This window comes from Malania oleifera, chromosome 11, assembly GCF_029873635.1.
Source record: "Malania oleifera isolate guangnan ecotype guangnan chromosome 11, ASM2987363v1, whole genome shotgun sequence".
Lineage (NCBI taxonomy): Eukaryota > Viridiplantae > Streptophyta > Magnoliopsida > Santalales > Ximeniaceae > Malania > Malania oleifera.
In genome coordinates, this window is record NC_080427.1 from 58622789 (window position 1) to 58637121 (window position 14333).

The 14333-nt window shown below is 34.8% G+C and overlaps 1 protein-coding gene across 1 annotated transcript; it reads right to left on the reverse strand.

The window, feature by feature from the left end:
- Window positions 1-12092: 12092 nt before the first annotated feature.
- On the reverse strand, window positions 12093-14333 carry LOC131168678 (early nodulin-like protein 19). Its single transcript, XM_058128303.1, has 2 exons — window positions 14036-14333; window positions 12093-12607 (listed from the first exon to the last, which is right to left on the reverse strand). The coding sequence occupies exons 1-2, from the start codon at window positions 14238-14240 to the stop codon at window positions 12273-12275; spliced, it is 540 nt and encodes a 179-aa protein (XP_057984286.1). The 5' UTR covers window positions 14241-14333; the 3' UTR covers window positions 12093-12272.

Here is a 14333-nt window from a genome sequence, read left to right on the forward strand (position 1 = left end):
ATAAGAAAGCTGCTTGTTTATGATCAACACCAAAATCTTTCAATAAGGATATCAACTATACAAGTTCACAACTTGTAGATGCAAGTGCCCTATACTTAACCTCCGCCAATGACCTGGAAATAAGTTTTTGTTTCTTTGATTTCTATGAAATCAAAGAATCACCAAGGAAAACACAATATCCAGTGACTGAACGTCTTGTGTCGGGGCAAGATGCCCAATCTGAATCACTATATGCCTTCAAATGTAATGATGAAGAAGAAGGAAAGAAGATCCCTTGACCTAGTGTCCCTTTGATGTATTTTGGAACCTGATAAGCTACATCCATATGGCTCTATGTCGGTTTGTCCATAAACTGACTCAAGACTTGAATTTAGTAGGATAAATTTGGTCTTGTCATAGTAAGATACAAGAGCCTCCCTATTAATCTCCTGTAGCTTGTTGAATCATCACAAAAAGCTAAATCTGATTGTCTAAGCTTCAGATTGGAAATCATTGGAAGTTTGATTGGTTTTGCACCAAGATAACCAATATCATTTAAAATATCTAAAGCATAATATCTTTGGCAAATAGAAATTCCCTTGGCTGATCTAGCCACTTCAAAACCTAGAAAATATTTCAATAAACCAAGGTCTTTAATTATGAATTTATTAAAAATTCTTGTTTAGCTCAATTTAGTATACGGATGGACATTTGGGCTAATGCCACTCACTCACAAAGAATTCTTATTTTAGAAAAACTAAAAAAAAAAAAGCAAAATTTTGGTGTTTATGAGAAAAAAATAATATTTTTCACAAAAAAATTTATTCAAATAGAAAGCTGCAAGTGATGGATGAAATATATGGTAGGAAGAGGTGGAAAGTCTCTTGAGGTGTAACTTTGCTTCCCTTCGTTACAATTTTTGCAACCAAAAAAAAAAAAGGAAATGGGGGCAGGGGAGGGGGGGTTGGGTTTGTCTTGGTTCCTTCATAAATTTGAAGAAGATTTTGATTTTAGTTCATATTTTATTTTTTGAGATTCCAACTTCACCTCTCCTTTTCTAAGGTAGTCTCAAAATTTAATCTCGATACATTTGGTTCTGCATGCTTTCTTCAACTTGAGAGTTTAAAAATCTCAATTGCATTTTCAATTGTACATTCTATTTTTTTTTTAATTTCATATTCTTTTACTTCAAATGGGTTAAGGGACGCCAAATAGTTTTCTCATAAGATAGTAATACTTACTCCGAGATAATCCTTTGAAAGGGGTTAAGTCCTTTCTACGGGAACATTAGCTAGGGTTTCTCCCACTCCGATCGATCAAGCAATCGCGCGCAGTACTCACCAATCGCAGCATAGACCTCCATTTTCTACCATGAATCTTGGATAGTAACGTCACTCTTGTCTTTCTCTCTCTCTCTCTCGTTCACTTTTTCTATCTCAATTATTATATGTGAAGAGTGTTGATCTGGGTCTAAGGGTGTTGATGTCTGCCCGTTTCTATGTTTTGTTCGGAAATGTTTTCTGTATGATTAGGGCTTCTACATTTCAACTGGTTGTCACAAAAACAACTGAACTCCTATGCCAAAATTCTATGGAATAATCTTTTTTTTTTTTTTCCTATTTTAGATGTGCATACTTCAATTGCTAGCATAGAAATTAGTCATCAAGAGGATATATATTTAAAAGGTCACTATTGGCATTAGCCCAAATGTCCACTTTCTCCTCCAGTGATGCCCTTGGTGATCGGTTTACCAAGAAATAAGTCATACTAACTGTCTTGGCCCAGAAGTTTTTCGATAGCCATGCATTAAGCCTAAGACACCGAATTATTTCTACTAGAGTTCGGTTCATCCTTTCAACCACACCATTTTGCTGAGGTGCTTGACAAACAGTGAAATGTCTCTTAATGTCATAATGCTCACAAACTTCATAAACCTAAAATCAGCGTACTTGGTCCCATTGTCTAACCTGAGACATTTGATTCTCCTCCCCATCTAGTTTTCCACTTTAGCTTTCCATAATTTAAACTTGGCAAACATATCAAACTTATGCCACATGAAGTATACCCAGACTTTCAATGAGTAGTCATCAACAAAACTCATATAATAAACATGTCCATCTCTTGATGCTACTCTAACTAGACCTCAAACATCATAATGTACATAATCAATAACACCTTCCATCTTGTGTATAGCTGATTTGAATTTGCTCTATTTTATTTCACAAGAACACATATCTTGCAAAAATTTAGCTTATATGTTTTCATACCTTTCAAGAGTTTTCTTTGTATAGTTCTTTCATACCATGCTCACCCATATGCCCAAGCCGCATAAGCCATAAGGTGGTTTTATCAAATTCAGTATCTACGGCCGCAACTCCACCTACAATGGTAGTTCCCTGCAATGTATAAATATTTTTATCTAACTTTTGCCCTTTTATCACCGTCAGCTTACCTTTCCAAACTTTCATAATCCCACTTTCAGGCTTGTAATTAAAGCCATTACAATCCAAAGTGGCAAGTGAGATAAAACTCTTCCGTAGGTTCGGTATGTGTCTTACATTACTCAAGGTTCTCACAACACCATCAAACATTTTAATTTTAACACTTCCAATGCCAATGATTTTACACGAGACATCATTGGCCATAAGAACTGAACCTAAATTTACCAACTTGTAGGTGCAGAACCACTCATTGGTTGGAGTCATATGATAAGAACATGCCAAATCTAGAATCCATGAGTCCGTTAGGCTATCCGACCCCGATGAAACTGAGAGTACATCACCACCAATGCAAATTGAATTTCTTTCTTGAACACTATTTGCTGATTTTGAAGTCCCCTCATGCTTTTCAGCATTTCCTTTCTTCCAATAAGGACACTCTGGTTTAACGTGCCCCTTTTTTCTGCACTTATAACACTAGATATCCTTTTTTCGTCTTGGATTAAGTACGGGATCTTTGACTTGATCCATTTCTAAATTTTCCTTTCCCATGATCAAAGTTACCTTTCACCACAAGTCCTTCTCCACATGAATTTTCATCACAGATTTTCAGCCTTTGATGAAAACACAACAAGACACTTGTCACCTCTTCCAAGTTTAGAGTCTCTTTCCCACATGTAAGAGTGGTAACTAGATTTTCATATGTGAGTCGCTGGCAAAGAATTTAATATGAAAAGTAAGGTGTACTCTCAAGAGGGGGGTGAATTGGGATTTAAAAATTTATTTTAAACTCTTTTTATAAATTCTTTCGCAATTAATTTTTGAATTCAACAAACACACATGTATAGTTAGATTTTCAATCACAAATTCAGCCAAGACACAATTTAACCAAAACTCAATAGGATATTTCAATCAATCAAGATAATGCTTCACAAATGTGAACTGCTTTAACAACTCCAGCAAGTTTCTACAATTCAGTCTTTTGATGTTAAGCTGTAGCTAATGAACGACCTGTTTAATGAATGTACTCCCTTAGAAGGTTTTCGCAAGATTCAATCAACGTACTCCCTTTTTGAGGTTTTCGAAATTCCTAAACACAAAACTACTTCTAGCAATTTAAATAAACATCCACGCAATATAAAAGTGCTGAAATTTAAAGAGAGTAGGGAGTAGAATGACACCGAGTTTTTACAAGGTTCGACTATACCTGCCTACGTCCTCGCCTTAGACAACACACCTAAAGACTCTACTATACCACTCTTTTACAAGTGGAGCAAACCTTTACAAGACTCCTTCAATAGGATAGAGCCCTCCTCTCCAAGTGATACTCCATGCCCAGTAAACCAACAATTCAACAACCTGAATCGTCAAAAACAACAAGAAACAAGAACAAATTCTTGTGTACAAAGACACTTTCACAATAGAGCTGATTAGTACAAGTTAGAGCACTAATATACTTCAAATTAAATATCAATAAAACATGAATTTGAAGCTTCAATAAATTAATCACCAGGTTCTTCTTTAGAATGAAAGTAGTTTAGTAAGAACACAAGACCCGAGTGGTTGTATTAGTAGAAATTCAGTATAACTTCAGCAAGAATGTGTGAGCAAGAGAGCTTTGAGAATTAGAGACTTTGATTTCTTGATTGTAAGTAGTTGTTGTAAAAATCATTAGGTTTAGGGGATATATATATAGAGTTTAAAAAGTGATTTTCGTGTTCCCAAAGTGACTTGGAGTGCTTCCCAAGTTTTCATAACGTTTGGATTTCAAAAAATTAATTTTGGAAATTTTCAGTTACTTTTTAAAATTTGAATTTTCCGTAGGTCAGTCGACCGGGCCTATTCTGTTTCATCAAAAATTTAGAATAAAAATATGTCAGCCGACTGGGCTTTTTAGGTCAGTCGGCTGAGTTGTCATTTTTCCACAATTTTTTTTATTTTTATTTTCAAGACTTTGATCCTTTAATTTTTGAAAAACTTAAATGTAACTTAAAAATCATTTTTCAGGGTTGTCAAAAATTGGTCTCTAAGTTTATAATGAAACCTAAAGAGCTTCATATATCCATATTGATATTAAATGAAGTACTTACATGAGACTTCTTAAGCTTGAACACTCTAAGCGCTAATTCTTCATGCTTTTCCATTTCTTTGAGTCCATCATGATTTCGTGTTTCAATATGTTTCAAGCTTCAATATTCATTTGAGCTTTCATCTCTTTTTAAGTCCAAGCTTCAATACCCGTTAAGCTTTCATTTGATTGTCTTTGAAGTATAAGTTTTCTCTTTAATAAGGCTTGTGAGCATTTTGAGCACTCCATCTTGAACTTATATGCTTGTTTCCTGAAACTTTATCACTTAACCAATACATGTTAAATTCCCTTGATTTGTTATCATCAAAATAAGATTCGAAAGCCTTGTTAGGCCAACACAATAGCATCAATGTCTTGTCATTATCATTAAACTTTACATCAACACACATTAAACCACTTATGATTTGATTAAATGCGTTGATGTGTTGATTCAATTTTGAACCATCAACCATCTTAAGCAAATAAAGATGCTACTTAAGGAATAATTTGTTAATAATGAATTTGGACATGTATCAGCCTTCAAGCTTTTGCCAAAAAGCTACAGGAGAATCTTTCTCCATGACATGATGGAGTACTTCGTCGGCCAAACACAATTGTATTGTTGCAACAACCTTTGTCTCTAATTCCCTCCAATTAGCCTCATCCATACCTTCCTGTTGAACACCATACAAGGCCTTCACCATTCATTACTACACAAGCAAATCTTTCACTCTCCTTTGCCATAAACCGAAGTTTCTAGTTCCATCAAATTCGACAACATCAAACTTTGCACATGAAGTGCCCGATGCCATAATAACAACTCTCTGATACCAATTTGTTGTGAATGAGTTATGAATTTTGCATAGCAAAATTTAAACACAGTAAACAATGAAGAACCAAAATAGAACATACACACTCAATATATCTGAAAGCAATAACAATCCACACAAAGATTTACATGGTTCAACAAAGCCTACATCCACAGGAGCAATCGGCAAAGGTTTTCACTATGAAAATCACAAAGTACACAATACAATCAATACAAAGATCTTCCACACTCTGAATATACCTAAAATGGTGCATTTATAAACACCATGGAGGCTTCCCTCCAAACATCCAACCGTATTAATGTTCACATTCAAATTTGAAATCATCCTCGATGTCCAAAACAAATTAGTCGACGAATTGGGCCAATCAGTTGACGAATTCAGACAAAATGTAATTTTTCTAAACTTGGTATCATTTAGTCGACGAATTGGATTGCTACTACTCCATCAACAAAAGTGATTTCAACTATATTTTTTTCCTTATTTATGCACTCATTCAAGTATATGAGCCACAAAACATAACAAAAACAACCAAACTATTAGAATATCAAACTTAACAATTTGAAACTTCTCAATTGTTGCACAATCATTATTTTATGTGTACCTTATTTCATCTAAAAGAAAACTAGTTGTTTCAGCCTCTTTGGACTAGACGGTTCATGTTTAGGACATTGGTTCATTGAAGAAGAAAACAATTTCCCTTGACATCTTGTGGTTGGATGAGTCCATATTTCAATTTGAAGGGATAGATGTTGTTGTTGTTTAGTGTGTTTTAGGAGGTCATGATGGGGGATAAATTGAACTTTATCATCCTATCCAATTCTTCTTCTTATTGTCTCAAGGGCTGATGATTTCCAGGTGAATATGTGATCTCTATCACTTCATTTTTTCCAATGAAACCTTTTTGTTGAAAAAAAAAAAATGCATATTACAATTAAGATTACTCACAGATAGGTCTTGTTATGAAATTTTCAAATACAATGGGTAAAAAAAGAGAATACTATATTTAAATGATTTCTTTATTTATTTCCATAGATGTTGAGTATTAAAAGTAGAAAAAAATAAGAAATATTCTTTATTAAATTCATGAAACATGTAGTATATTTTAGAGGGCTTAATTTACATGATTTACGGTAATGAGCAAATGATAGTGCTATTTTTTTCTCTGTTTTTAATTAATTTTATCAATTTTCAATTCTAAGAAATTACCATTTTTCCCTATATTTATTAGTTTATAAATTCCATTAGCAATAAAATAAAACTTTTCTTCATAAATAAAATTTGAACTTTGTTAAGCATATTAGAAGCATGCTCTTGTGTCACAGTCTCACATTGGACATGTACTAGGGAGATCTTGGGCTTATAAGAATGGTTTGGGCTCCAACTATGCAGATACATTTTATAAAACAAACTCGTGATGCTAGTGGGCCAAAACAAACAATATCTCACTCGAATTGCGTCCAAGGTCGATACATTTGGTATCAGAATCACCCTTGGGGGTACTATCATGTGAGTGAATCCTACATAGAGGTGTAAGCCCCACTCTGATGAGAATGTCAAAGATCCAATGGGAAAGTCTGTCACAGTTCTGCGTTAGATGTGTATTAGGGAGATCTTAAACTTATAAGGATGGTTTGAGCTCCAACTTTGTGAGGTGCCTTTTATAGGACAAACCTGTGAGGATAGGGGCCAAAGTAAACAATACCTCAATGAAGTTGGGTCCAAGACCATTACACCTTAAAAACATGGAGTAATAGACATTTTCACATCTTACTTTAAAAAATATTATAGAAATTATAAATTTAAATATTGTACCAGATAATCCAAGGTGCTTTACCTAATGTGTTTTCATTTCTAAAACTTTTAAAATCAATTCAATTTGAATGACACTAATGTGTTTTCATTTCTAATACTTTTCCAAAATAAGTAGATTTGTTTCAGTAAAGGTTACAATTGAACACATAAAATGTGAAAAGAAAACAAAAAGCGGATTCCCAAAAGAATCCATGTAGTCAATGTAGATAATATAATTTGAATAAATAACATATTGAAGGTCCTGTTCTCTTTTTCTTGGAACCACATGCAATCCATGTGTTCCACACTAATCTATACTACTATATATTAAAATAAGTCAATCTAAACTATACTATTATACTAAAATAAGTCAATAGGCTCTCACAACTCTTCAAATCTTGAATATAATTTTTCTAAATTTTTTAATTAATTCCTAATTTTTTGATTGAATAGCCTAAAATAAATTCAAATTCTTTAGCTGCAATAATTACTTGTAGATTTTTTGTTCTAGTAGATCAATCATAAGAATCTCCTAATTTTATGCCTTACAACTCGATCTCCCCCCCCCCCCCCCCTTCCTAATCTTCTCTCGCAAGCGCATCTTCTTTAGTAAATGCACAGTTCGACACACACACACACACTCTCTCTCTCTCCTTTCATTTCTGATTTCTAATTTTCTCTCTCCGATCCCTACCTCCCCCTCTATCAATATGTGCAAATCGGCGGGGACTCTTTAGCAAATGCATAATTCGAACACACACACACACACACACACTCACTCTCTCTCTCTCTCTCTCTCTCTCCCTTCATTTCTAATTTTCTCTCTCCGACTCCCTACCTCCCCCTCCCCCTCCTCCCCCTCTATCAATATGTGCAAATCGGCAGGGATCTGACAACTCGACTCAAGTGGCATTGTGTGAGAGATTTGTGTATTATTTAAGGTTATTTGGAGTTATAATTAATATATTATTTTCTCAAATATAATTAGTTAACCTAATTACTGCTTATTAATTAGATTTTAGGCTAATCCTAAAACTAAGAAATCACTAATCTCAGTCTACTTTTAACATAAATAGGTTGGGAGTGTAGTTATACGAGGAAGGTAAGGACAACTTATGACTTTGGTGACCCCAAGATCACAGGTTCGATTCCTTTTTGAGACATTATGCTGACAAATTATCAGGAATGCGTCAATGGCTAGACGGCTTTCACTTCCGAGTTTAGTGCTATACCATAGTATCCAAGTAGTGTGATGGTGGCTAGAGTTCCCAGGTTATTAAAAAAAAACACACACACACACACACACCCACACCCACAATCATAAGGAAGTCCGGGAGCATATCCTCATGGCTGACGGTGACGTAGCTTACAAAGTGTTGATTGCTCATGAGGAAGACATAAGATCTTTAGAAATCCAGCAACTCAAACTTCTGTAGCAACATAGGGAAGTGTCTCTTTTCCTCGGGTGGTGATCATAGGTGTGAGGAACACGATAACTTCTTTGATTTGTGAAGGGAAACAAATCTCCAGCAGCAATCTGGACCTCACACTCAGAAGCAATTCGGTTTTTGTGGCTTAATAAAATCTTTACCTTCTCTTAAAAAAAAAATAGAAAAGAAATGGAGGAAGAAGGAGCGTGGAGAAAGACGCGCGGAGGGCGCGTTCAGAGATAGAGCGTCGTACACCCACACCCTAACAAGCTAACACAACTGGGAAGGGTGAAAAATTCGAATTTCAAGTTTAGGCCGCCAACAGAGCGCTTATTCAAGTCCACGAAGGCCCAAGAAAGTAGTGAAACTTTAAGGCCCAAGATAGTCTTAAAAGGGCCACGTCCTGCAAAGGCCCATCAAAGTATCTCAACACATGCCCTTCCCCTCTTTCGAGTATGGTAGCCCATCAGTCTTCTCCTCATGAATTTTTTAGCCCAATCTGCAACAAAACCTTAGCAGTTGAAAGTTCAAAGCTTTTGCTAGAATGGAAAGGGGAAAGGGAAAAAGAACATCTTGCTCTGAACAAAAGATGCAGTTGTGGCTTAGTGGTTGATTTTAATGGGTACAAGTTGAATGAAGAGGACAAGGGTAACAAGTGGATTATTGGCCAAGCAATGGAGCTAAGCAGAGCCTGGGATTATTCACTGAAGATAATGAAGGGGAGCTGGAGCAACTGCTAGCCGAAGCTGAAAGTCTTAAACAAAATCAGAATACAAGCCATACGCAATGACAGACACACACCAGATCTTATCTTGGAACATTAGGGGACAAGAGCGGCAGAGTCGAAGAGAGCATTAATTTGTGGAAGCCAAATGCGAGCTGCTTACAGGGGACAACAATGTGCAGAATCGAAGGTAAAATATTAAGATCAATTTGGAAGGACTAGAGTCAAAAGGAGCAGCAAGAGGCATTTTGATAGGATGGAATTCTAATCTGTATACTCAAAAAGAGAAGGCAACAGGTAATTACTCTATCTCTGAGGCTTTGTTGCAGAACACAAAAAAAAAGAAATAAAATAAAATAGCAAGACATGCCATGGTGCATATGTGGCCATTTTAATGAAATAAGATATCCTAGGGAGAGAACAGGCTCAACTAGGATTACTAGGACTATGGAAAGGTGGGAATTGGTTATCTACTGCTAATGGGGCTGCTTTCACATAGTCGTTTAACCATGCCACTCCTACAATGACAAGACTGTATAAATTCCAAGTGAACAATAAGTCCACAGTTGTGTCAAAAGGCTCTCACGAGAGTTATATCACACCATTACCCACTTTTGTTGGATTGCGGGGGACTAAAGCGCCCTTTAAATTTGACAACTGCTGGTTGAAGAGTACCAATTTTCGTTACAAAAAAAAATGTTATTTTTAGTGACGAAAGTATTAGTAAACAAAAACCAAATTCATCGCTAATACTTTGGCCAAAAGTGACGAAAAAATCATCCGTCACTAATAAAGACTCAGCAATGACGAATATTTGTTTGTCACTAAAGGCATTTTTTTCCGTGGTAATCGTGGCACCAACATATTAGTTACTCTTAGCAAATAGTGACTAAAACGATTTGTCATTGTTAAGCTTTTAGTGACGGTTACAAAACCATCACTACTAGCGCACATAAAATATTTATTTTTATTTTATTTATGATTGAAAAACTATTAGCAAAGGTTTCAAACCGTCACTATTAATTAGCCTTTATTTTATGAAATTTAAGCATATGTATGTTTAGACTTTTGAGTGAGGAAGCTACCATTCATCACCACTATGAGACTTGTAGTGAAAGTTTGACAACCTTACTATTAGTTTCCATTATTAATTTGTACATAAAATTGAAACAAAGCATCTTTAGTGACGAACCAATATTCATCACTACTGGAAGAGTTTTAGTGATGGTTTCAAAATTGTCATTGCTAGTTTCCCATATTAGCTTGTAAATAATATTAAAACAAAGGGTCTTTAGTGTCAAATCATTATTGGTCACCACTGTAAGAGTTTTAGTGAGATTTCAAAACTGTCACTACTAGCTCACATAAATATTTATTTTTATTTTATTTATGATTGAAAAACTATTAGCGACGATTTCAAAACCATCATTATTAGTTAGTTTTTCATTTTATAAAATTTAATAATATATATATTTATTTTATGTATGATTAAAATACATATTAGTGACAATTTGAAAACTATCACTAATTGTGTTTTAGTGACGAAAAAAGAAGATTTTTAATGATGATTTCAAAACTTCACTAATACTTTCCCTTAAATATGCTTTCCCCCTGTTCTTTCCCTCTCCTCAAAATCCCTCACGTAACCTCAATCAACCTTGCCTATTCTTTGCTATTGCAGGTGCGTCACCGGGGTTCCAAACCATCTGTTGCCACACTGTCTCCGTTGCACCGCCGACGCCCCATCTCTGCCGCTTCGTCTGCTGCTTTGCTGTGCCGCGGCGACCACCTCCTCCCCTACTTAGTGACGATATGTGAAACTCGTCTCTTTGTTATATAGCTTTTAGACCGTTGACCCAAGATTGAATTGTTTGGTTGTGTATGCGTCTAATTCTCACAAAAGTAGTGGAGCTCATAGCTAAATTTCGTCAAACTCATAACGATATGTGCTCGACTAGTGTGGTGGTTTAGCTAAACTCTAAAGTACTAAGGTTTCATAACAGAGATATACATCACATGTTTGGAGTAACATAGTAATGTTCAAGCATTATTAGTGGGACTTGAGAGGTGAATTTGGCTCTCACTTTCCAGACAAGTGGGCTTATCTTGTGATAGCCATATCCAAGATCTTGTAGAAATGATTGTTAATACTAGAAAGTGATGATGATACAAATATTGAAGATTTGTGATAATTTCATTTCTGCTATCATACTATAGGTCGTAGGTACAAATTTATGCTGTCATATTACATGTCAGTACCACATATTATAACCAGAGGACTTAGAACTCAATTTTAAAGTGATACTACTCATCACAAACTCATAATAAGTAGTCTTTTCAAACTTTTAAGATATATTTTTTATATACATTGTATAAAAATGTATGTAACAATATCTTAAAATCATGGATTCTATTAGTTGATTCAATAAGTTAATTGGCTATTTTTCTAGTCCAAATAGAATTAGAATATATTATGAACTAGAGAGAAATCAGAATAAATTTTTTGTTAAGAAAATTGAATCATTCAACTCGACAAAACCAAATCAATCAAATTGAGTTTAACAAAATTATAAGGGCTAATCATCTTTTATTTTCGAGTTTCAAATTGCTACTCCAATTCAACCACCAACTTTTCTCTCATAATTGTTAGCTATAAATTGGCAATTTATAGACTTTTTTTCACCTCTTTCATTTTTATGTGTGGAGATGAATCTAAAAAACCCAATTCAATCAGCTGCCAATTCATTAATATCATTATCCAGTTTTCAATCTGTGTTTGCTCTACTGTAACCCTATATTTACAAAAAAATTAAAATTAAATAAAATATAATATAAAATAATATTTAAATTTATTTAAATTCAAATTTATGCTCCAAAACCCTTTTCAAGGGCAGTCATTGCTATTCACAACTACGCATGTATGCCAAATGAACAATTTCAGATTGTTCGTCAATTAATCGTGCACGGCAACTGGCAAGCAATTAAGGTTTATCGTAACCACAGGCCGGCGAGCTAACGGAGAAGCAATCCCAGAGCAGTACCGGCGATCAAATAATAGGCGAGGCCGCCACCAAGGCTGCCGGGTGTGTGTGACGAGGGAGAGCCACTCTTGGCCGGAGCCGGCGGCGGAGAGGGCGGCGGGGGCACTCGGACGGGGACCGCGAGTTTCACACCGCTGAAGCAGAAACCTCGACCGCTGAGGAAGTAATAGGGCCTGGCCTCGGTTAGGTTGAAGACGTCTTTCCCTCCTTTGGTGACGTTGGTGATGAAGTTTTGGTCAATGCACTGCTCGTAGCTCGTCTCGTTCACTTCCAGCACATTGTACTGGTTCTTGTCAAAGATGAAATCTTTTTCACACCCACCAAATTAATAAGTCACATTAAAAACACGTACATTGTACAAGTTTTGAAATAATAGATTTTCGAAATTAATTTCTCGAGAGTAATCTAGGCATGCACAAGGCGGCTTGTGCATGCTTAGAATGCTCCGGAGAGGCTAATTTTGAAAAGGTTAACAAAGCCCAATAAAATTATTATATATTGTGCTTGCTTTATCACATAAAAATATTTTAATATGGCTTATTGGTGTAATCTAAATTTAGAGTGCATGTGATTTTACCAACCAAATAGCTTGAAAAGCATAAGAAAGGTAAAAGAAAAGCATACAATAGGATAATGGAAATTAGAAAGGCCGATTAAAAGTCTAATTAGAGAGTATGACTTTTATAAAAATAGGATTGATAATTATCAATGATCCGGGATCAGCGTTGATTATCAAGAAAAGTGAGAAAATAATATAATAAAAATTTGATTTTACATATTGTAACATAATTTTTCTTAATATTTAAACATATAATAAATGTGAGGGTATATTAATAAATAAATGGAGGTGCCGCCCTCTTTTAGTAAAAAATATATATATAATTATAGAAAAATTTTATTTTTACGTAAATCTATGTATATGTGTGTGCACACGGGTGCATATAATAATATGTCATGTTGAATTTTATTCGCTTCTGCATAATTTTGAAACAAATACCTAGTTAAAGTTTTGATTTTAAACATGGACAATAATTATTAAATATGGATCAAACAACCCTTTTAATTTGAGATTAAAATTGTTTGAGAATCTAGATTTCTAGCCTCGTATTTAAATTTAGATAATTCAAAACTATTGTCTTCTCTTTTTTTTAAAAAAGTAAAATTCACAAAAAAATCTAATTTAGTACTATATTCTAAAATTCTAAAATTTAATACTTAAACGTAACAAATATAGTATACAATTGTGTTAAGTTTTATTAAAATTTACAACTGCAAATTTAAAACTCAAAATTATCTACTCTCAAACATTATGTAAATTAATTTGATATATCTGAAATTCAAAAGAGATGAAATTTTCTTCATTTAGTGTTTTGATTTTACCAATGACTTTGTTTGGAATTAAAAAAAAAAAAAAAAGGAAATGGGAAAGAAGAAACTATCTATAATCAACTTATATCAATAAACTAGGCTAAGATTGTGGAGCTTAGTTCATATGTACACAATTTTAAACTTAGGGTTCTATAGTTTCTAAATTCTCTCTCGATCTCAATCATCTATATATTATATCTTGTCATATTTACAAAACCACAAACTTAAACCCAAAATAGTGTGAAATTAAACTTGATATGTAAAAACAAGGTAAAAAATTAAACAAGAAGTATGCAGAAACAGAGTGGATAATGAAATGGAATTATGATTTGAAATGAGAGAAGGTATAACATTGAAGATGCGTACAGAGCCAATCGCCGACGTAAAAGGTCTCGCTTTTGGACCAATTGGTGTAGTTGACGCCGGTTTTCCACCCTTGCTGCCCTCCCACCTTGTGAAGCACCGGTTCACGGCACTCTGCGCACAACAACGCCGCCGCCGCCGCCACCACCGCCATCTTCATCACCACCGCCACTACACCGCCAACTCCTCCTCCTCCTCCCATCTCCATCAATCACCGCGTCCTCTCTCTCTCTCTCTCTCTCTCTCTACTAATTCAGTGATTGCCGATAAGTAAGGAAATTCCACTTTAGGCATGAAAGTT

Coding starts and splice junctions, on each gene's coding strand:
- LOC131168678 (XM_058128303.1), bottom strand. CDS start 14,240: ATGGAGATGGGAGGAGGAGGAGGAGTTGGCGGTGTAGTGGCGGTGGTG. Junction 12,608..14,035: donor TTACGTCGGCGATTGGCTCT/GTACGCATCTTC, acceptor GGTGTGAAAAAG/ATTTCATCTTTGACAAGAAC.